Below are 24,927 nucleotides of genomic sequence, written 5' to 3'. Positions count from 1 at the left end.
ACTCCTTAAAAGTATTGTTCAGCACTAAAACAACAAAAGAAACATGATTTCATTCAGTCCAGTTGCATTTAATCAGCCAGTACTTCAGTTGGAAAGTTATGTAAATACTGTTATTAAAGATTTAGTGACTACATTTAACTACAACCGCATGTAAAATTAGAAAACATTAACCTGTCATATAACCTGTCGGTCTTGCGGCGCGTTCCCAGTATGCGGTGGTCAGTACCTACCGAAAGTGGTCTTAGAAAGGACAGCTGGTGACCCGTCAGCGTCAGTCTCATTGATGCCCCACCTCCCATCTTACAGGACTTAATGAATCTGCTGCTAACTTCTTGGTGCCAGATACCACAGGACACATTCAGAGGTCTTGTGGAGTCCATGCCTCGAATGGTCTAGTGGTAAGCACTAATGTTCTAGCTGTTCTGTGTATACTAAAAGATGGCTGATTGGCTGCATCAGGGGTCTGTGATTTATCATTCTTCGTGAATGTGTTCCCAGCCCTTTGATTAACACAAGCACTGTAAACTGCTGCGCACGCCACTGTCATCTCAGGCGAGTGTGTTTAATCTGGCCTCTGCAGCAGGCCGATTAATTAAAGGATAATCTCATCAGTGCGGCGGAGCTGCTTAGCCGGGTCGAAGTAAACAATTTGTGGTGTGTCAGAGATTCCCTTCTGTCTTACGGCTGCCTGCCTCCATGTCCACGTCCTGCTCAACGCACACACACACACACACACACACACAAACACTCCCTGGCTCACACGTGCACAGATACATTAATCAAGGATGGGTGCAGTTTGTCCAAGAAAATGATTTAAGCAAAATTAAGAGTACCCCCATTGAGCCTCTCATACATTGTATCTCAATTACATTCCAATTAAAGGGATAGTTGGGTGGAAATCAATCGGACATGATTTATCACTTGCTCCAAGATGCAGTCGATGAGTCAAGACATGTTTAGTATCTGACTTAGTGCTTTGTTAGTTACAACAGGAAATGCTAGGCTAACTTTGCTAACAAATATAGGAATTGGACTGCCACCAATTTCAATTTGGTAGCTACATTGCCACATCTAAATCGATCAGTATATAAAAATCGCTGTGTTCTGAACCACACCGATTCGTCTGCAGCAAACAAGTGAAGATCTGGATGCGATTAGGAAGGTTGAGCGATGTTTTTGGGTGTGTATTAACAGATATTGAGTGATTGGTGACAGGCCAAGTTTAGTGTTTGTTAGCACCATTAGCCTAGCAACACCCGTTCTAAATCATAAAAGCAGACTTCAGATACCAGACATGTCTTCAGTGATCAGGGTCAGTGATCAATCATGCTCAATCATGATCATTTTGATTGATGCATCTGATCATCTGATTGATGCATAGATACGTGCAGATGCCAGCGAAGTGATGTGGGGAAAGAGCGCCATCTACCTAATTGTGTTCTCTCTTAGCAGCATGACCGGGATTCGAACCAGCGATGCTCTTAGCGCTGATCATAATGACAGAGTCTTAGTCTTAGGACCACCCGGACCCCCATTAAGTTTAAAGGATCAGAACAGTCTGTTGAAGTGAGATTCAAAGACACGATCTGGAATCATAATAACGCAGCAATTAAACAGTCCTCTGAAATCAAGCTGGGCAGATGCTTGCCCAGCTGTAGCTAGCAAACATCTTTTTGCCAGCCATCTTTTGGCACGGTGAGTAGGGAGAGTAAGCCAACGGACTGAGCAACCGATACACAGATGCAGCCCTTAGTTTGTGGAACAGAAGAAGCCAAGAGGCTTTTTATATGAACTGAATGCAGCCTATACAGCATCATACTGCCTAGTGTGAAAAAGGCCACCAGTAAAGCTCACAGAGCAGGGTTAATACCGAGACAAGTGAAACAGCAGCAGTGAACGCTGAGGACTGTGTGTTTGTGCGTGTCTGTGTGCGTGCTATGGAAACATCTGCGCTCCACCGTCAGAACGGAAGATATGTGCTAGGTACGTGTTGAGACGTTTTTGTCTCTGCCCATTATAAATCAACACCTGAACTCTGCCAAAGGGGTCGAGGCTGGGCACGGGATGTGCTGACGAGAACCTTAGCCTGTTCCCGCCTCATCAACTGCTCCAAAGGAGCTGTGGCACAGTGGTTTTTCTATCGTGGTTTTTGGAGCGTGGGGCTGGAATTCCTTATTCTAGGCCAATAACCAAACATTCCCGTTCTCCTACTGCAGAGAGAACTTCACACCATGGTGATGGCAAAGAGAGATGACCTCCAGAAAGCGAGACCTACAGAAGTCAGAGTGTGGATAGTTTCATTGCAGTGGATACGTACTTTTAACTAACATTAGTTAGCCTGGTAACGGAACTGCTCAGCTGCATGCTAGAAAACAGAACTGGTCTTGGAAGAGAGGGCTGCTGTATTGAAGTACAGTGGGAAATGAATGGCGTTCTCAGGGAGCAGTTATAATGAGATGGAGAGGGTCCAGACTAATGCTGTCCAGTCGCTCCAATTAAACGATTAAAATGGAGCGCTGGATGATGTTAAATCGGTTTTAGGAAGCTCTTGAGACAAAGTTTAACATCTATAATGTGTACAGTAAAAAAGAACAGACGTGCCAGTCATAAACACTAGTGTTTACTGCAGAAACCTTTAGCCAATGATATATCAGCTGTGGCCCATGAAGCCCAGTGAAATAAATGAAGTAAAATAATGAGACTCGGGACGTCCAGATCCGATCTTGTGGATGGATTTGGAGCTGTTCCAAAAATATATTGTTGCTGTGTAGTTGAGTCTTTTTTAAAATTAAAAGAAAAATAATCAAATAAATTATGAGACTAGGCAATGTGCTGATTCCATATAGTGTATCGGTGGATCAGGATCATGGCAGATTCACATTTACTTGATGGACTTATTTTTTGCGTTCCACTGAGGCACCACAGATGGACATAGATGACGTCAGAGAGAGACGTTTACAGAAGATAAAATTCTGTACATCTCAGTTTCTATACCTTTACTCCTAGAAGGGAGCAGTCACCTCATTTCTCACATAGACATAGTGTACACACCCAATACTGTAAATGTTAGTTTCAGATAGATATTCCACAGAACAAGAGCCGGGAGTTCAGAGTCTGTATTATTATGCACATATAAACAATTCAGTGATATTTATGTATTACATTTATTTCTGGCACACTTTAAAATGGTAAAAAATAAGCTAGGAAACAAAAGCCTGAGCCGTCAATAACATATTATGCACATTGAAAACTAGCAGTTTACTGTGGTAAGTTATAGGCAGATATATATAAAATAGACTGCAGGCGCATCAAATGCGCTGTTTCTCAACGTTTCTGTCATATAATATTCTATTCTATTCCATATATTTGAGATAAAGCAGCAAAGATATATGTTTATTTCCTTTAAATGTGTAGAGCCTGCCAGATTGTATATGGCTTACGTTTAGAATGAGGCCGTAAAGACAGGTCGGGATACTTGTCTCTGCCTCTTTTCCTGTCTTACTGGTGGATTTGTGTGTTCGTCATCAGCTTCTCTTCTGTAATTGGTGGATTTGTGCATCCATCTATATATATATATATATATATATATATGAATAAATATATAATCTGAATGTGCTGCCTTGTGAAATGAGCTAGTTTCTCTTTTCACACTGCCTCTGTTCACTTGCTATTTGCACAATACATAATGGCACATGCTGTGCAAACAGTAAGCACAGAACAACAAAACCATAGATAATAAAATGAAAATGACAAATGGACTTCGTCCTGCATGCATCTATCATTATCAGAATGCCGAACGTGTGTCTTATGCATGTGAAGTTTAACGTGTCGGGTGCAGTTGATAAAAGGTATGCAAACAATGCACATAGTACACTCAGTATACCACTAGTTCTGTTGGAGTGCTGTGGTTTAGAAGTCCAAATACACAGCAAAGGCCAACTCTCTCAAATGCTACTCACACAATAGGCAATGCTTGTTAACAAACAAGGTCATTTAGTAAGTCTAGTCCTTAATAAATGAATTGGCAGGACATATATAGGCTATACATACATATATAGAGCGAGCAAGAGTGAGTCTAGATCTGTCTCTGGGTTATATAGAGAGTATAGTGGGTTGACCAGCGAATGAAGTACAGTTAATATGCCGACCTCGTACGTTCCTAGAATGCAGGTATGAGAATGGATTATTAGCAGGGTGGGAGCTCTTTTTTTATTGAAACATGCACTGCTGCACTGAAGACCCCCATAATGAAAAAAAAGAATTGATGCTAAATACGAGGTGCTGTTAGACCTCACTGTCTGTCAGGGCTTTTTCAGGCTTGCCTCGAGGCCTCCCTCCCTCCTGGTCATGTGTCCTCCAGCGTAGGGAATTTTTCTCATGGCGGGGGCCCCCACTGTCTGCTCATACCGCCAGTGAGTGGCCAACCTCCAGCCTCTTCAGTACAGCAGAGGAATGCAGAAGGGAGGGCGGGCTGGATGGTTTTGAACTGGGTCAGAGCCTCTTCTCACAATGGCGATGGACTGTGAGAGCGATGGAGGAGAAGAAAGGGACATTATGGGGAAAGGGAGGGTTTTCTGGGCTGAAGGCACCCCCTTTTGCTGGTTGTACTGGTTGAATAACTTCCCAATTGACTGGCTGTCATAATCAGGTCAGGGTTAACTGTGTGTTGATCATGGGGACATGTAGAGTTCAAGGGGACAGGGCAGACCCATTCCCAAACAGGGGAAACAGAGGCATTTAATATGGATGTATGCGAGGACTGCACAGTTTTGCTTGTTTGATTTTACTGTTTTTTTGGTAGAACGTACCAATCCAATCATGGAAGCACATTTTCTCTCAAAATAGTAATTGAGATATGTGGACATCAAATGTTTAATGGTCACGTCTGACCAATACCAACCCCCAGAAGCAATCAGAATGCAGCCTGTGCATTCATGGCTAACATGCGTGTAATATGTTTGCATTCAGGGCCAAGGACGCTGTTCATGTAGAGCACACTGTGATTTCAGGCTTGATTCGGCCGCTGCTGGGCGAGATGGAGTGTGTGCTAGCTTTGCTAAAGGAGTCACGCAGTGGACAACATACTGGCCCGCTGTAAGGATGCGTACAAGAGCAGACTCCATTAAGTGGACAAAGGTGTAGGATGTGGACCATCGCAGTACATTTTGCACTGTCTGAACAAATGAAGAACGGAATAGGCGACAGCTTTAGTGTGTGTTCATTCGTGCATTACATATACAGTATATGTCCAAAAGTTTATGGACACCCCTTGAGAGAAATATATTTAGCTTCTTCTATGTTGCACCCAGTGCTGACACAGGTGTGCAAATGCGCACACACACACACAGCTTGTTTAGTCCCTGTAGAGATGTATCACCAATAGAATGGGACCTAATACCAGACATGAGGGGTGTAAAGACCCCCAGCTTTAGCTTTAGCTGTGGAGCAGTGGAACCGTGTTGTCTGGAATGATGGTGCTCCATCCAATACTTTTTAGGCTGGATTGTAGAGCGTCTGCTAAATGCCATAAATGTAATACTCACCCTATTTCATATCCAATATATAGTAAAAAGCCTTCCCTGGACATGCAAGCTGACACTGCAGCTCTTCAACCCACAACTACTCTGCTGTTAAATGTAACACCAGTTCTAGAGGCCCCAAAACAGACGTCCTTGTGGGACGAAATATGCTAAATCAGGCAGTTACCAAATTCACAGTAGTTTTTGCATTAGGACAAAAAACTGAATAATAAACCAAGGGTAAAGGGCTTAATACCCTTGATTTCAGAAGAAACAGTGACTGAGCAGGTGTCCCAATACTTTTGTCCAAATAGTGTATAATGTAAAATCTTTATCTTGACAGTGACTTTAGTTCCACTATAATTCTAGAAAAAGCTTTGTGAAGCCTTCAGTTATTTTAATAGTGATGTTATTAAATAAATAGATAAATAAAATACTGCACTAACCTTTTGCTTTCAGCCTGAGAATTAGGAGAGAGGGCGATACAACATAAATGCAATATGCAATATCACAATACTTCAGGAAATGATTTCTAGCTCTGCACTAAACCCATTTAACCAGCACTCATTATGTTCTGCATGTAGGTGGTCAGTGTTTCTGACCCTGGTCCTCGACCCCCCCCGCGCAGTTCTGTGTTTACGCTGCTCCCAACACACCTGATCCAGCTCATTAACCGCTAATTAACAAGCCCTTCCTAAATTGTCAGAGCAGGGAACCTTTAAAGTGTGTAGGGCAGGGGGTCCTCTAGGAGCAGGGTTGAAGACTACTGTTCTAGAAGTGCTGACGATGTCTGTGTAAAAAAAAGCATGTGATGTAATTTATGATGCTCATACATTGTATTATTAATTATTATCTTGTATTCTAAATGGTTTATAGCATCTGTGCAGTGTAGCCCCCTTTAGGCCTGACTGTGTAAACATATGATGACTCCATATTACTGTTTTTATATGTCTGATATTATTTACTGAGCCTCTAATGAGATGCTTATGCAGGCCTCTAGTTTGCAGTGGAGTAGTCAGTGGCCTCTGGCATGACTCTCTCTCTCAAAACACAAAACACACTCATACAGAAGCGTGCACTTCAGGCCTATTTCTCATAACTGTACTTCAGTTTTCCCTGACTTACACACACACACACACACACACACACACACACAGACAAGAGTCCCTGTTTGTTTTCACTGCCCGCCGGCCGGCTACAGCCAGTTTGTTTTGCTGCACAGGACCGAGGCTCGGTTACCCTTCTGACTTGGTCTTTCCACACGTGTGCTCATTCTTTCTGTCTGTCTCTCACTCTCTGACCCTGAGTTCTCTCTGTCTTGCAGAGTGCAGCGATGGAGGAAACGGTTATATGGGAGCAGCACACAGTGACACTTCACAGGGTGAGTTATGCATCCTCTCTTTCTTTCTTTGCCCCTCATTTTTGCCCCACGCCTCGATCTTTCATGACAAACCTTCTTTTATTTCTCTTTCAACTAAGCATATTTATACATATTTATTATATTTATCATGCCCACCTACCTAACAGTGGGAATAACCACCCCTGGACTGTCTTATGTGATTGAAGGTGTTCACTGTAGAGGTTCACAGGTCCACTGTGACGCATTGCGCACAGTCGTCGTTCCCCTCTGGCATTGGTGGTACCATCTTGAAAACTGCTGGAGTGAAGGTGTACCAAGAATGGACTTCTCACACATTCCCAGTTCTCCCAACGGCATAACAGTGGTTCCCCATAGGCCATCGACATGCCACTGTGGACCAGTTAACCTCTATAATGAACTCCCTCCGTCACCTAATACAGTCCATGCCACACCGTCTCGCTTATCTGAGCCAAGGGTGTTTATTCCTGCTAATAGGTAGTTGTTATTTATAGGTAGGTATTAAATATATAATTATTTAAAATTTGCCCCATCAGTCTGCTCTTAGTACCCCATAATGAGAAAGCGAAAAACTGAATTTTATTAAAAATGAAAACCCACATTATTGCTCTGAAGTATTCAGACCCTTTGTTTTGACACTTAAAATTGATTTCTGTTGGTCGTCTTTTTTGAGATGTTTCTACATTTTGTCTGGGGTCCATCTATGGTAAATTCAATCAAATGGACATGCTTTGGAAAGACACACCTGTCTATATAAGGTCTCACGGCCAACAATGCATATCACAGCAAAGGTCAAGCCATGAAGAGGAAAGAGCTGCCTGTAGAGCTCAGAGGCAGAATTGTGTGGAGGCACAGGTCTGGACAAATCTGCTGCACTGAAAGTTCCCAAGAGCACAGCGGCGTCCATAATTCTTAAATGGAAGGAGTGTATAACAAACTAAGCCGACCACCACAACAAACAAAGTCATCGAGGGAGAAGGACTTTGTAAGAGAGGTGACCAAGAACCCAATGGCCACTCTGACTGAGCTCCAAAGATCCTGTGTGCAGATGGGAGAAACGTCCAGAGGGTCAGCCATCATTGCAGCAGGTCTTTTGGCAGAGTGGACAAACGGAAGCCTCTGAGAGTAACTTGTGAGAATCTTGTGAGAAACAAGATGATGAAACCGAGATCGAACTTTTTGCTCTCAATTCTAAGCATCATGTCTGGGGCATATCAGGCCCAGGTCCTGGTAGTTTCAGCAAGTGGAAGCGTCTGAAGACTTTGTAAATACATTGTATGTATAGACTTATGGACCTTTGAGCTTTATTTGAAAAGTATTGAGAGGCAAGGGTATTATAACTAAATGAAACTAAATAAATGCATTTTAATAATCAGTAAAATGTAATTAATAGAAATTAAATTTGGTGTGGAAAACGTGGAAACAGCACCACCTTTTTTACTTCTTAAAACCAGGTGCACCACATTAGCTGCAGATGTTCGGGAGGATTTTGTAGGAGTTTAAACATCAGACCCTACTCTGATTTGCTCTTGATTCTTGAAGTGAGGTCATGGGATCACCATGACCAGATCCTAAAAGCTTTCTGAGGCCTTTAGAAAGAAGAAGAAAGGAGCAGATTCTGGGAAGGGATTTAAAAAGATCTCGGAAGAAGTGAAGAAGCCAGGTCAGGCCGTCCTAGCAAGTTCAGCCCAAGAGCAGACTGCAGTAATAAAAAATGCATTAAGAAATCGAAAGAATTTTAAGAATCAAATGCAGATGTTTTAGTGCAATATCCCAGCATCCTGTGAACCGTGAACCAGTGGTCTCCAACCCTCCCCCTGGAGATCTGCTTTTCTGCAGGTTTCTCCTCCAACCCAAATATGATACACCTCATTCAGCCATCTAATCACTACCTACAGCTATATCTCTGTAGGTAGTGATTAGATGGTTTAGTTAGGGTGAATTAGGTTTGGAGCTAATGTCTGCATTAAGGTAGGTCTCCAGGATTGGTGACCAGTAGTCTTAACGTTCAGCCGTCTTCCAAACTCTGTGTTGCTCTGTGTCTCCATCTCTTGCTTTCTCCACATTTTCCCTCTCTATTCCACTCTCATTGTGTGGGTTAGGTAGGCCAGCTGCAGGAAGTGTGGGAATATGCTCACAATAGCACTCCTATTGCAATGGCAGGAAGTGTGTGTGTGTGTGTGTGTGAGTCCATGAGGAAAAATGGCTGCTCAGCTCGTCTTCCCCTTTTCCTCTTCCTGTATGTAGAGATGCAAATATGCTCCATTCTGCGTTCATAATTCGCTCTCTGTCTACTGCTCATTTCTGTAGTTGGACCCCGAAGCACAGCAGCTCATATTTCCTAATCAACACATTTGAATCAAAATCTGAATCCACTGATCAGGGGTGGGCCACTTGTTAGGGCTGCACAGTATATATGTCAGCAGCACTGTCACCGCAATGTGCACATTCACAATAGTCACATGACAGGACATGGAATATCATACAGTATCTGCTGGGGAATTTCCTATGACTAGCCAAGCCCTTGCCAACAGTGTAGAATAGAATAGAACTACCCTGCTGACCAAGCTAGACAACCAGTATGACCAAGCTAGTCATACTAACATGACCATACTGGTAATCCAGTAATCCAGTCTGACCACATTGGTTGACTTGCATGAGCAGCATTACCAAGCTGCTCAAGCGAACCAGTATGACCATAATAATTAAGCAGTGTGACCAGCATAACCAAGCTGCTTAACCATCATGACCACATTGGTCAATCAGTATGACCACACTGATTGTCTAGCATGACCAAAATAACTAAGATGGTTAACAAGCTTGACCATGCTTGTCGACCAGCATAACCAACCTGACTGGTGGTCTACCAGTATGACCAGCCTGACCAAACTTGTCAACCAGCTGATAGACTAGCTAGCCCATCAAACTGAATACATGCTATACCGGTAAGCAATCTGGTTAGTGCATGTTTTCACTTGGATGTCGAGCTTTTCAACCACCAAGGTCGCCAAGATCATCAAGGACAAGCAAATCTTTTACTGACCACACTCTCCCCTGTGATGTAGCTGTCTAGACTACTGCAGCTTAGCGTCGACTACAGGTAGACAGCTAATTAGCAGAGAGACTATGGAGCTTGAGAAGATGACTGATCTTCCAGCTTAAGCGTTGCCAAGTTAGCAGTGCTGTAATGCTGTTAGCAGTATTTTCGATCAGCCTAGACATGTTTGATGTCTGAGGTTTGGCTCTGGAGCTTTAGGGCTAATGTAGCTCACATGGAAAGGAAGTATACTGTACACCCCACCAGTCACTAATCATACAAACTGCATTGGGCACTTATATAACCTAGGGCAGGCATGTCTAGGCTGACTGTTTGGGGTACAGTGTGTAAATAATTTATTTATCTATTTATTTATTTATTCATTCATTTATGTAAAACATTTGAGTTTGACTCTAGTTTGAGTTTGTCTGAAGGCTATGAGTCCTAAATTGACCTGTGTTGTTACTATTTATCCCTTTTTGGGAGCTTACAATTAGTTAGTACAAATACAGAGGTGGGTCTCTTTTTTCACCTCACACTGTTTGTATGTGTGCCGATATACCAATATGAAAATTAAGTATTTATTACAATAACTTTAATGATTTCAAAACAGGATGGATATATATATATAACAACATCTTAAACATCATGCAAAAATAATATATTTGACCTTTTCTTACCTAGTGTTTGTTAGGGCTTTTTGGTGAAGTCACAAGACAAACTACTACTACTACTATTATTATTATTATTATTATTATTAACAACTTAATGGTATTTCATTTACTATCTTTGTGGAAATACTATAATTAGTCAGAACTAGACACCTGGGTGTATCTATCAGTGTAAAGCGGATGGGGAGATAGTGAGGCTTCTGCTACACACTCACCCATGCTCAATAACTTCTTCCTGAAGTCCTCTATAAATTCTGGGGTTGCTGTTTTTGTAGCTTATTTTATTAGAGAGCTGGTGTGGACCAAGCATATTGAGCCAAATCCGTCTCTGTAGATCATTAAAGCTCTGAAGAACATATATAACATCATATTGAACTTGATAATTGTGTATTATTATTATTATTATTATTATTGTTATAAATAGTACATACATTTGTAAACAGCAGTGACATTAACAGAACTGTTGTGCACACGTGTGTGGGAGCTGTGTGTATTGTGTGACGGAGGCACACAGTGTAGTAGCTCAGTGAATCAGTCACGCATGCAGTCCCTCGCAGTCACCTCCATGCTCTTCCTCTGACCCTGTGCTTGTAATGGTACTAGTCACAGAATTACTCAGCCTTGTCAGACTGCGACATTGTTAATCAGTGCCAGGAACTCACTGCGCTGAGTGTGTGGGTGTATGTGTACAAACTGCGGTTGAGTGCCATCGCCTCAGACGAAAAGGCTGAGGTGGTTTTACAGCCAGAATAGTAAATAGTAATTCACGCAGGGAAGGACTTGCCCAGTAGAATAATAACAGCATTCTTACTGAAGGAGCAGAATGGTAATGAGAAAGGCTTTAGCGTGAAGTGAAATTGCTTCCGTCCATGGCAACAACAAACTTAAGTTGCTATAAAAGCAGTCTCCTCATCTATACGGTTCTCCTGTAGTCAGCACTGCATGTCATTGTCCCACTGTTTGATGAACTTTGCGACTTTGTGAAATGTATGTGTGTGTGGCTGTGTGTAATTATTTATTTGCTTGCTTATTTATTTATTTCAGGCTCCAGGCTTTGGCTTTGGCATAGCGATTTCAGGAGGCCGAGATAACCCTCATTTCCAGAGTGGAGAGACGTCCATCGTCATCTCAGACGTTCTAAAAGGAGGGCCGGCAGAGGGGCTTCTGCAGTAAGTGGTCCCACAACTCCACTTCTTACTACACGAGTAATTTAATCTTCGTCATTGCACTTTGAATTAATTCCATTAACTGTGATGTTCCGCCCAACAGGGAGAATGACAGAGTGGTCATGGTTAATGCCGTCTCCATGGATAATGTGGAGCATGCCTACGCCGTTCAGCAGCTGAGGAAGAGCGGCAAGAATGCCAAAATCGTGAGTTATTTAGAAAATAAATACATTCTAGCCCGGCGACTGCTGTTCAGTATTTGCCTTTTATAGCACTGTGAAGGAATTCGAGGAGTGGGGACTGTGGGAGAGGTCTATGACAGAAGAATGATTATGGGTGGCTGTTTTAGGCCAATAGTTTGACTTGTAGCACTCCACTACACCTTCTACACTACACGTATAGAAGTGTTACCAATAAAATAGAATAGAATCCCTGGAACACAAAAATCTAAACCTATTGGCACCATACCTATAGCCAGGCATGGGATAGGTGGGTATAACGCCCACCCCCCACCCCCCAGAATTGAGCTGTGGAGCAGAGGAACTGTGTTCACTGGAATGATGGTTGGTGCTCCATCCAATACTTTTGGATGAGTTGGATATTTAGGGATGAGTTGAAGTGGTGAGGATCCAACATCCTCACTGATGCACTTGTAACTGAATGCAATCAAAGCCTCACAGCAATGCTCCAGAATCTAGTAGAAAACCTTCCCTGGACAGTAGAGACTGTTACTCCACCAATTTGCAGAATAAAGTATTTTTTAAATCCCCATGATTTCTGAAGAAGCAGGTGTCCCAATACTTTTGTCCATATAGTGTACTTTGTAAACAGATAACAGATAACATTTTGATCTTCTGTCTTGCTGCTCACTAAAACCAGACTTGATGTAGCATCACTTTACTGAAATTCAGCTGTTTTTAGTTGAGTGACCCAATTCTGAGAACTGTGGATCTAAAAGATGTGTAACCAGCAGGTGAATGAACTAATCAACGTGATCTCTGTGCCAGACTATCCGCCGGAAGCGGAAAGTCCAGATCCCGGTGGCTCGGCTGGGCGACAGAGAGACGATGTCAGAGCGCGAGGAGGACAGTGAGGATGATGATTACGAAGGGCCGGGAGCAGGGGCCAGGGGTGCTAGCGGGGGCTCGAGCAGACGGAATGATCAAACTGGCAGCATGGGCCGGCGGGACCACAGCGCCTCGCGAGAGAGGAGCACTTCCCCGCGGTCTGACAGACGCTCCGTTGCCTCAAACATCCCGCCAAGACCCTCCAAAGTCACACTTGTGAAGTCCCGCAAGAGCGAAGGTGAGAAGAACGCAGACAGTACAGGAGATAAACAACTCTGAGAGAAAGCGGACATAAATTTCCCCTTACCCCAAACCTCCAAAGACATGAGGCTAATGTTATTTAGCTAAGTACTTGCTTCAAACCAAGACAGATGTATGATGATTTTGATGATGCTATGTGCTGGTAGTTGTGGTATAAGCTTCCTTTACTTCTTAGCTAAAAGGAAGTTTTTGTTAGTTTGAAAGTCAGAACATTTGGACCTCATTCACCAATATCCCAAATAAGTAAATACTGGTAAATGTCAAAATTTCCGTGAAAATCTGCATCAGTGGGTTTTAAGAAGACATTTCCTCTTAAGAGCAGTTGATGAATACGGCCGAGTAATACAAACATTATTTACAATCAGTGACCGGAATGCTGGAAAGGAAAGAAAGCCAAAAGTTATCATAGTCCGAATAAGCTGGCTTGCTTACCTCTCTACTTCCCACCTGCTTGGATCACTACAAGAAGGGTCACATCCCAGCTGATCCATGTGGGGACTGTATGATTCCATGTTGGCTCACATATATATATGTGTATATGTGTGTGTGTGTGTGTATATATATATATATATATATATATATATACATACATACACATATATATGCACACCAGGGTCAGTGATAGGATCAGGAGGGTTAAAATATGGGTCCCCATCTGGGTTATACACTGTATATGGGGCCTATCGATGGGACCCTTGTGAGTCTAAGGTGTGCTGTAACAAGTGGTTGGGAACATACCACTTGAGCCCCACATGAGGATGTTAGCTGGGATGGCACTGAATAGTTACTAACAAAGATTAAGCCTAAACTAGGCTGCATGCTTCACACGCTCACTTGGTCAGAGAGGTGTTTATGAAACCAGCTTAGCAAGTGGAACACGTGTGCTAGCGTAGTTTCGTTATGTCTGGAATGTTTTGCTTTGTTGATTGCATGTAGTAGGAGGCTAAACTCTGACCTTAAGAATAAAACTACTGTCAACAGGTCATTGAGCGTGCTCTATCATTAGTTCAGCGGCATGAAGCCTAAACGCATGTAACTCATGTTTTTTTTAATGATTACATTCTGCTTGCAGAATACGGCCTGCGCCTGGCCAGCCACATCTTTGTGAAAGACATTTCTCCTGAAAGCCTGGCAGCCCGTGATGGAAACATCCAGGAGGGAGACGTGGTGCTGAAGGTATGACGAGAGAAAGAGGAGAAAGGGAGGAGTAGAGGTTGTGAGATTGTGCATACATGGCTGAAAGTGGAAGCAGTAATGTTTAAAGGCATGAAAGGAGGGTGAAAGGAGGATGAGAAAGTGTCTATAAATTTACGGCGTTCTCTGTGGTGGATTGCTTAAGAAAACTGGGCCTAAAAGGGGTTTCAAAATGTGCTCTGAAATGGAGTAAACAAAGATGGGAGCTGTGGTGCATCCATGTTTCCCAGCTGTCCCCACCCTGGAGTTCACCTGCCCTGCACATTTCAGTGCTTTCTCTGAACTACACTGTATGTTCATATGTTTGCGGACACCCCTTCTAATGAATGCATTCAGCTACTTTAAGTTGCAGCCATTGCTGACACAGATGTGCAAATGCGTGCACTCACACATACACAGCTTGCCTAGTCCCTATAGAAAAGTATTGCCAATAGAATAGGCATCTCTACAGCAGATAAACATGAACCTACTGGCACCATGCATGGCGTGATCTAGAGGGGTATATACCCCCCCAGCATTGAGCTGTGGAGCAGTGGAACTGTTTTCTCTGGAGTGATTGGGCTCCATCCAATACTTTTGGGATAGAGTGGGGAGGTGATCATCCAACATCCTGACCTAACTAAGGCTCTTGTTAATGAATGTAGTCAAATTGTCAGAGCAGTGCTCCAAAATCTAGCAGAAAGCCTTTCCTGGACAGTAGAGACAGTAACTCCAGCAAAGCAGGATCATTTTAATAAAAAATAAAATTAATAATAAGAATAATAAGAATAATAATAATATTTTTGATTTCAATAGAAACAGCAAAAGAGCAGGCAGGTGTCCCAATACTTTTGTTTATATAGTCCATTTTATGTTTCAAGTTCCAAGTGGTACGTTGGGGAGGGCAGTAAAGAAACAGTATTGGAACAGGGCCCAAGACCAGGATCCAGGGCTTTTACAGTCATACAGAGAGAATCTAATAAAGTCTCCCAGAGGTCGGTTAAAGATGAAAATAATGAAGTGGAGGTTCTTGGAAGCATATTTCTTCCTGATTTTCACATAATGAATTTGCCCTGGACCGGTGGAGAAACGTGCAGGAGAAAAATAATGCCTCTTGGTGCCTTGCCCCATACAAGGAATTTTCCCTCCAGACTCTTTCTCTCCGATCTGGAGTTTAATGTGGTAAATTATCTCACTTTGTCAGTGGAGTTTATGAGCCCCGTTCTGTTAATTTGGCCTAATGCTGCTAAAGAGAAGAGGCAGGCTTCTCTTTGAATGCAGGCCCAGAACATGCCGGGTGGTACTCTGCAGTAAATGGGCTTTCAGCACATTGCAGTACGTTTTCCAAATAGAAAGTATTTTCTCTTTTTTCTGGTTCAATAATATTCAGGGAAGAGCAAGGTTTGGGAACTACTGGTCACATCCACTGGGCAGTTACTGTTATTAGTTAAATAAATAGAAGTTTTTACACAGATTTCAGACCTTAATTATCTTGTCAGGGCTATGGCTTGTTCAAACTGTATAAATACACTGATACCTGTCTGTGCTTTTTAAGAAGCTGCCTAGCACTCCTGGCAGTTACTCCAAAAAGGATGTTACTAAGTACTGACCGTGCAGGGTGTCCATTTGCTTGGGCCTTTTTTCTTTTTTGTCATTTGAAACTATAAAATATTGAGCATATTTCTACGTATTTTACTTAGCTCGACTGACGGCTGCTAAAAAAATTACTTTTCAGCACAGGCTTCCACCTCATTCTCTTTATACTACACACTGGCTGCAGTGTTTTTCAGATCTTCTGTATATAAACTCTATAAAGTTGATTATTAAAAAAAGAAACTACTCGCTTAGATATTTACAGTAATATATATTTTGACAAAAGTATTGGGACACCTGCACATTCATTGTTTTTTTCTGAAATCATGAGTATTAAAAAAAGAGTTTATCCTGCTTTTGCTGGAGTAACTGTCTCTTCCACCCAGGGAAGACTTCCTACTACCTAATCAAAAAGCATTGCTGTAAGGATTTGATTGCATTAAGCAAGACAAGCATTAGTGAGGTCAGAATGTTCCCCAACTCCCAACATCATCCCCAACTCTCCGACTCAGTGGATGAAGAGGCCTGCTGCCAATAGGTTCATTATAACTCTACAGGGGCTAGACTGTTAATTTCTGTTAATTTGCACATCTGTGTCAGCAACACAACTTTAAAGTAGCTGCAAGAAGGGGCGTTTGCTCATTCCGTCTGAGGGAGGTTTTAGAGTGCAGTGCATTGTGCGCTTAGGATGGCATATGTTTTTAAATAAATTTTGCTGCTCAGACACAGCATCCTCCTGAAACATGGCATCGTCACCTCTTCATGGCCAAGCTGCGTACGGCTCGGAAGCAATGCTGTAAAATGGCTTCTCATGGCTGGGACTGATTTGAAAGGTGTGTGATTTATGCTGTCTCCCTCTCTCCGTTCACCTAGATCAATGGCACTGTGACGGAGAACCTGTCACTGACAGACGCGAAGAAACTGATTGAACGCTCGAAAGGCAAACTGAAAATGGTGGTTCAGCGAGATGAGAGAGCGACGCTCCTCAACATTCCTGATATAGATGACAGCATTCCCTCCGGCAACTCTGACAGAGACGGTGAGGATGCTTGGGTCAATTTCCAGGTCATGAACGTGAACGGAAAACTTTGAAAGATTCTTTTTAACCAAGCACAAAGTAGTGCTGTGTTTATTTACCCAATGCAAATAATGCGGGTTAGTGCCATCAAAATGAACGTGTTAAGTGTTATGATAAATAAATGCTGCAGTTGTTTAGTGAATAAATGTTTTATGAACTGTATATTAGGCTTCATTTATTATGGCCCTTTATTAGCACATAATTGGAGCCATTTTATGTGAAAATGACTAAAAATTGCATTATTAGTTGTAATAATGCACCAAATTTACATGTGTTTAGTGTGTAAGCAGCACTCTGATTCATGTGGGTTCTAAATAGTACCAGGTTTATTAAAAGTTAATAAGGGCTTTACAAGTCACTAATATCAAGCACTGTTCCGAATTCTAAAATGAGGTTCAACTCATCTCTGATATAAGCACTAAATAATGATTTAATGAGTCAGTTTGCATCACAAATTTAGTATCTATCCATGGAAATAGGGCTTCAAACTAAAAATCTCTGTTATGCCAATATGTATTCCATACATGATGTTCAGTTTATCAGTGTTTGGTTGTAGAGAAAGGTTTAATTAACATCTGCCCAGCTTGCATGTTGTGTAATGGACATTTCAGGCGCTGTAGGTTCCACTCATCACTAATTACAGACAAAACAGCTCTATAAATATGTTGTTGTGCATGATCACAATCAATAATACAGTTATTAAAAATGTCTTATTCGTTTATTTGTTTATTTGTTGTTGGTTGTTTTTCTTTTCTTTTTTCTCACAATTTTAAAATGCCAATTAACTCACCAGTTCGTAGCTACCCCTAACACTAGCAATGGTCCACACACTAGGAGGATAAGGACATTACACGTCTCCTCCGATACATGCAAAGCCAGCCACTGCCTCTTTTCGAACTATCCACTGCACCAGCTAACAGATGCCTGCTCTGGCCAACATCGCTTTAACAGTTTTCAAACTTGCGACCCCTGGGCCATAATTAGACCACTGAGCCACTACAAGCCTTAATAAGCTCTTTATTTTTCTCCTAATTTAACCCTTCAATTGCAGATAGCTGTACAGCATGATAGCTGGGGCAGTAGAACAGCACTACATACTTTTTAACTACATGATTTTTTTTACCCAACATTTATATTTAATGTTTTAACAATGCTGGTCTATTTCAACAGACATCTCTGAGATTCATTCATTGACATCAGACCATTCCCATGACCGAACACGCGGCAGTCGCTCTCGCTCTCCAGACAAGCGTTCCGAGCCATCAGACATCTCCGGCCAATCCCCACAGCAGATCAGCAATGGAAGGTAAGCACTGTCTGAGAAACAAACCCACAAGCATACAAGCAAACCTCCAAACGCCACAGTGGTCTGTGTACCAGAAAAGGCAGTCTGCAGTACCTTACTATGGACAGCCATAATTGTTTTTTTACATACTAATACACTAATATAAAAGAAGCTAGAAGACCCTAGCGACCAGCATGATTCATCTCGCATTTCACTTTAGCTTTGTTAGTGCTCATTAGTTTTGTTAGCATCCAGTTTGTCCTTAAAGCATCACCCCAGTTCTATTTGTATCTCCAGTTCTCTTTTTCCAGCTTAATTCACATTCCCATCCCTTTTCTAGTCTATGTGGAGGAGTTGTGCGTCAGATGTTTCAGTGCAGATAAGGTCTTGCCTGTGGGTTTGTCTGTGTTAGCACTGCAGGAGCATTGCTTCCACCAGCAGAGTGAAAGCTCAGAGGTCGGTCAGGGTGACATTGGTCTGCTCGTGGGCTGATGAACTATCTGAATGATTTCCAGCCCTGCGAATCATCCCTGTTTTGACCCCTCCTCTTTCTGTGTGCTCGTATGCTGAGTCAGCAATTATATTTGCATCCGCACATAAACACACATTTTACACTTTACCTATTGCCTTATATTGATTTGATCTGTGTATTTAAAATGCCCCTAAAAGTTCTGAAGACAACAGTAGTTCTTTAGAAAGTATTAAAACCAAGAAACATCTGGTTTACCTTACCTATGGATGGTTTTTTGATGTGGTGAGTCATTGACGTTGACATGGAGTTTTCCTCGAATGTTGCTGTTTAGAAGCTCTCTCCAGATAGGTGGCATTTAGAACATTTTGGGAACATCCAGTAAAGCCTGAGCTTTACTTATTGACTGCAGATATAGCTTTAGTGTGGTTGTCTGCATTATATCCAGCTGTCACTTTATGGACAAGCAAAGACGAAACGGCTGATGCTTTGCTCCTTAAGACATGCATAGATTGTGATTGTTATAGTGATTTATTGAATCAGCGGGAATTAGTTAGAAATGTGCTTGATGATAATATGACTTTTTGCTGCTTAGTATTTCTATATTCAGTGGGGTCCAAAAGACTGAGATCACTAGTGAAAATGCTCTGGTTTCTTCCAAACTGAATACAATAAAAACGGATATAGAAATTGTATTATTAGTAAATGAAAAGTGGAATCTATAAAATTGTAGCATGAATTTTAGAATCTCTTCCACATTCACCTTCCACTTTTATACTCACATGGATGCCACATGTGAGTTTTAAAAACAAGTATTTCTTCTATTTCTTTTTTTATTCATTTCCAGGTATGTACATTTCAGATTTTCAGACCTTTATCTAGCAATGGGTGCAACTTAAAGTAGCTGAATGCATTCGTTAGAAGGAGTTGTCCACAAACATTCAAACATGTCACCTTAAAAAACACGCCTAAGTGAACTGCAAATGTCTGGTGTGACCACGGCCTGGTAACTCCTCCTGTATTGGAGGACTGTTGGAGAGCCAGTCTGTGATGTTTCAGAGGGAGGTGGATGGTTGGTGGAATCGGTGCTGTTCTAGGGGGATTGTAACAGTAAAGTCAGAGTTTAGCTGACTTGTAAAGCCTGAGAATGTGTGTGTGTGTGTGTGTGCGCAAGGTTTTTGATCACATGGATCACAAGGACTGAGGCTGAAGGAAAGAAAGAGGATGTATATTTGTGTGTGTGTGTTGTGAGGGACAGAGAGATAGATTAGGAGAGGAGTGCAGGGCACCAGAGTGTGATATCATCCCTCATCCATTAACCCTGTCACCTTGTCCTAATAAAGCCTCTGCTGCTACAGGGTGTGTTTTAATGAGATTTCACACGCCACCTCTCTTCACGCCTAGAGCCAGGTGTCCAGCACTGCTGAACCTATTGGCCTGGCGCCATTGTGACCAGAACCAACCACATCCAAGTACCTGGAAACCTACAGTGCTTCAAATAAAACCTGATTACTTATCTGCTGCTCAGAAATCAGCATTATATGAGAATTGCTATTTTTGGAGAATTAGTGCTATATAGACTGCTCATTCATTGTTTTTTCTGAAATTGAGGGTATTAAAAAGGGGATTATCCTACTTTTGCTGGAGTAAATATCTATACAGTCCGGTTATAGATTGTGGAGCAATGCTGTGAGGATCTGATTGTGACAATTCAGTGACAAGAGTGTTAGTAAGGTCAGGATGTTAGATGATCACCACCCTGCTTCATCCCCAACTCATCCCAGAAGTATTGGATGGAGTGCCATCATTCCAGATAGTACAGTTCAACTGCTCCACAGCTCGATGCATTTTGAAGATTACAAATAGCACCAGCTAATACTGTGTATTTATCTAATTTGTCATTTTCTTATTTTTTTTTATTTATTTATTTGTTTTACTGTTTTAGAACGATTGTACTATTGTTTAGCATGCTATTTATTGTAGTTGTGTTTTTTAGGGCAGAATTTAAGGTGTTAAAGGGAATAACTGCATGCCCACTATGCAGTTTGTAGCCCAGTTTGATCACATATTTGTCCATTTAGACAAATTTCAGGCCAGCAATAGTTTCCCTATTGGGGCACTATTCAAATATACCAGTCCTTGGCCTTCATTAGAAAGCTGTGGCAGTTCTCCTAACCGAACAGTTGGGAGGATTTGCATCTGAACCACAAGTCACCCATATATTGCACTGAATGTGCCAGAAAGAGTTTAAAACAGGCCTTGCCTGCAAAGCTGGACTTCTTAGAAAATGAAGCCGAGTGGATGATTCAGGATCAGATATCGCCTTACATTCCCTAATTTACTATATTTCTATTGCTGCTGCGAGGTGATTGTAGATCAGCCCTGCAGTACTGCTTTGAAAAGTGACCCGTGATGGGAAGGTAAAGTTTTAGATGTGGAATTTATTCTGACTGAAGGTTTTGTAAGAACTGTTCCTGAAAAAGCATCTGTCCCGTCTGAAAAGCACTAGCATTGCTGCAGTGGTGCGAGCCTGCCAAACATGATAGCTCAGATGTCAATCAAACAGGCTTGCAGTTGAGAATCCTCATCATTTGTAGGCAGAAATATCAATGTGATTTACTTTCACAGCATGTCAGCTTTGTGTATTCGAACAAGCAGTGTATGCAGTGTATGAATGGGTGTATGGGTGTATTCATTATTCGAAGACACATGCAAAATAGTGCTGTTGCTGTAGGGCATACATTCCAGACATTAAGCAAGTTAAGCATTGTTCCCCTACACTCCAGACTTTTACAAGACCTTAAGGACCATGTTGTAGTTTTGGTGGTACATTTAAATAGTTTGTAGCACGTTGGATGACAAAATATACACACTGTACAACACATTTATATGACACTGTACCGAATACGACCCTCTGGAGCAGATAGACACGAACCAGTTGGCACAATGCCTAATGCCAGGCTTGGACTAGAGGGGCATAAAGCCACCCAGCATTTAGCTATAGAGCAGCGGAACGGACGGATAGTGCGCTGTCCAGTACTTTTGGGATGAGTTGGGCAGAGTTGGGGATGAGGTATACATGGCCATTAAATGGCACTGAGGACCCACTCAAAGTGTTGTACCACTTGTGTTGTAAAAACAGTCACAGTGTGTACAGTGTGTACTATGCAAATCATGTGAACAGTGGTGTCGTCATGGGCATAGTTATAGGAGTGAAAGTGTAAGTTGAAGTGTGTGAATTTGTATTGGTGTACTGTTTGTATTGGTTTATTAGGTCGTAGTTGAGCATGCATGTGAACTACAGATCAGTTGCCGAAGGTTAATCGTTATAGCATGGAATACAGTTTGCTGTACAGCAGTAATTCCTTAAATGAATCTAATGTAGTCTTTCACACTGTTACTTCCAACAATACATGCACAGTAAAGACATCTGTAGCCTGTGTTTCAACGCAAGACCAACACAAACCCCTTTCGGCTCACAGAGTAAAGGCCGTTAACACCACTAACCTGATATGTGACTTGAGTGTACATCTTTCAGCCCAGTACAGTGAAGATCAGATGGACTATAAGTTCTATTTTAATTGTCATATTATAGCATGATATAACATGACAATACATCAAGCATGACTACACATTAGACGTGACCTCACTCTGGTGTGTATCGTTGGAAAGCAGAGTTACACTATGTGGACAAAAAGTATTGGGACACCTGCTTATTCATTCATTTCTTCTGAAATCGAGGTTTTAAAAAATACAGTTGGAGTAACTATCTCTACTGCCCAGGAAAAGCCTTCTGTTAGATTTTGGAGCATTGCTGTGAGGATTTGATTGCATTCAGTGATGAGCATCAGTGAGGTCAGGACGTTTGATGATCTCCTCCCCCCAACTCACCCCAAAAGTATTGGATAGAGCATCATCGTAGAACACAGTTCTCAGTGCTGGGGGCACTGGCATTAGGCATTAGGCATGGTGTCAAATATGTTCATCTGTTTTTCTGCCTAATCTGCCTAGTCCTAATCTTTTGGCAGTACTTCTCTACAGGGACTAGACAGGCTGTGTGTGTATTATGTATGGGTGTAACGTAGCTGAATGCATTTGCATTTATTAGAAGAGGTGTCCACAAACATTTGGGCATATAGTGTATATTGGCCCTCCCCTTTTTTCCCCACAGATTTCACAGATCCAAACAATAATCCAGTCTGTAGTTTATAAACCATGATACAATGATACCACACCGTGTTTAATGACTTATTGTGCTGTCTGTCAAATCGGAATGATTTGATGTGCAAAATTGCAACCATGGGTGTGTGTGTGTGTGCGTGCGAGTGTGCGAGGTATGTGCTTCTAAGCTGACTCTGGCACACAAAACACACTTTTCACATAGATTTGCATCAGCAGATGGACCAGGGTCGAGGTTTTGCCGTCCAACTGCGTAAGCAGTCATCATTTTTCTTTACTAGTCCTAAGAAGCAGACAGTTACATCATTCCTGTTGTTCCTGCCTTTTTTCTTTTCTTTCTTTTTTTTTTATTGAACATTTGTTTGAAGCGGCTTTTTTTGCTGGAACTTGGGACGTGTATTACAGATAAGATAGGGGCTAGTACTCCACACACCCCAGCTTATAAGTCAAATATGTGTAAAAGAAAACCGGACTGAAGCGAAGAAGGAGGTTTGTAGATGAATAGAGGCAGTTTTCAGTTCGGATGATGTTCGCTCAGTATTACACTGAGAGAAAAATACACTAAATAGATAGAATAAAGAATAATAAGCTAATAATAAGTACTAACAGTAATAAAGAACTGTAAAAAAAAACCTGTGATCAGAAATCTGTACTTGTACAGGTATGAATACTGCATATCCAAGTGTAGCCTGAGTAGACATCTATATACAAACTATTATGTACAGATATAATGATATGAACATTTACAGAAAATTAATTAATTGAAAATTAACATGTACAGCTGTGCAGATGTTGTGCATGTTATGTATCAGTACTGTGTTGCAGTTCAGTCCAGTTTATTTCAGTGCTATAACTGCTGTGAGTGTGGAGTGATAGGGGTGGATTGAGCGGAGTGGGCTCTAATGTGTTAGTAAGTAAATACGCCTGTCTGGCTTATTCTCCCAACATTCATTGGGATGTAATTGAGGAGTGGAATCATGCTAACATTAGCCATGCTGACAGCTTTCTAACATTATCCATGTTGACAGCTTTTTCCATTGTCGATTAAACTGCAACAGTTAATCCATATCAGTTGGGCCCACATTGAAATTCGTCGACAAATAACATTGATTCAGTGCAGATCTAATCAAAGCTGCCCAGAGGGACTTTTGCTGCCGCAGCTGCTGTGGAGATTAATTGAGTTTGTTAACACTGCGAGCGCTCAGGGTGTGTTCACTTTCCTTTCTCCTGCATACTGGAGGAGAGTTTTTTTTTTTTTCTTCTTTCATGCATTTGTGCAAATGTGGTGTGAGTGTGTGTGTGTGTGTGTGTGTGTATACACTTGATGTGTAAGATGGTGGTATTGTGAAACCGGAGCCAGAGGATTGCCAGCTCGAGTGCTGTGCCTGCCAGGGAGTCATATGACCCTCCTGGAATTCTCTCATTGTTCTAGAGGGCAGTGCTGAAGTGTGTGAGTGCTTCTCACACACACACACACGTTTACTATCCAAAGTAACAGTATGCAATCATAAGTCATATAGGGCCTGTTTACATTAACATGCCTTTTGTATCCGTATCTACTCTGAACGGATTCACTTGTCATTATCTTGCGTACATCATTGTGTACATCATTTCCACGTACCTGTGTACATAATTTCCACGTACCTGCGTACATCATTTCCATGTTACTTCTAATAAGCATAGGTTTCTCATCAACACTGTCCTCCTCCTGGAGACTGTGAACAGTTTAGAGGAACAGTGGGGGTTCTACAATGCCGGTTCTATCAGAAAATGTGCAGGAAAGGTAACAAACTGCTCTCATCTACCGGTAAATAAGCACAAACGTTCTGTTGACACTTGTAATGCATCTCTGATCACCTTCGAATGTGGTTTGAGTGACCTGATTGTAATCCGATCACAGTGTGTCTTGGGATGTTTACACCTGGCTGTTTTTTAATGCAGACGTAAGTGAAATCCAATCGCGATCCGATCATCAAAAACTCACGTTAATGCCAGGTGTAAACAGGGAAGAACAAATTAGATTTAACATGTGAAGTTGAATGTGATCACTC

The 24,927-nt window shown here is 41.9% G+C and overlaps 1 protein-coding gene across 13 annotated transcripts in view; it reads left to right on the top strand.

Moving 5' to 3' along the window:
• The window catches only part of tjp1a (tight junction protein 1a), a 177,827-nt gene that overhangs the window by 125,908 nt on the left and 26,992 nt on the right, over positions 1-24,927 (top strand). For all 13 annotated transcript variants that reach the window (XM_072671476.1, XM_072671474.1, XM_072671473.1 and 10 more), the window contains 7 exons: positions 6,844-6,900; positions 11,650-11,774; positions 11,875-11,977; positions 12,779-13,076; positions 14,172-14,275; positions 16,739-16,904; positions 18,114-18,249. In XM_072671476.1, coding sequence (XP_072527577.1) covers positions 6,844-6,900; positions 11,650-11,774; positions 11,875-11,977; positions 12,779-13,076; positions 14,172-14,275; positions 16,739-16,904; positions 18,114-18,249 — 989 coding nt within the window. The remainder of the gene's footprint in view (positions 1-6,843; positions 6,901-11,649; positions 11,775-11,874; positions 11,978-12,778; positions 13,077-14,171; positions 14,276-16,738; positions 16,905-18,113; positions 18,250-24,927) is intronic.

This window comes from Salminus brasiliensis, chromosome 25 (assembly GCF_030463535.1).
Source record: "Salminus brasiliensis chromosome 25, fSalBra1.hap2, whole genome shotgun sequence".
Classification (NCBI taxonomy): domain Eukaryota; kingdom Metazoa; phylum Chordata; class Actinopteri; order Characiformes; family Bryconidae; genus Salminus; species Salminus brasiliensis.
This window is presented reverse-complemented; position numbering and strand designations above follow the sequence as displayed.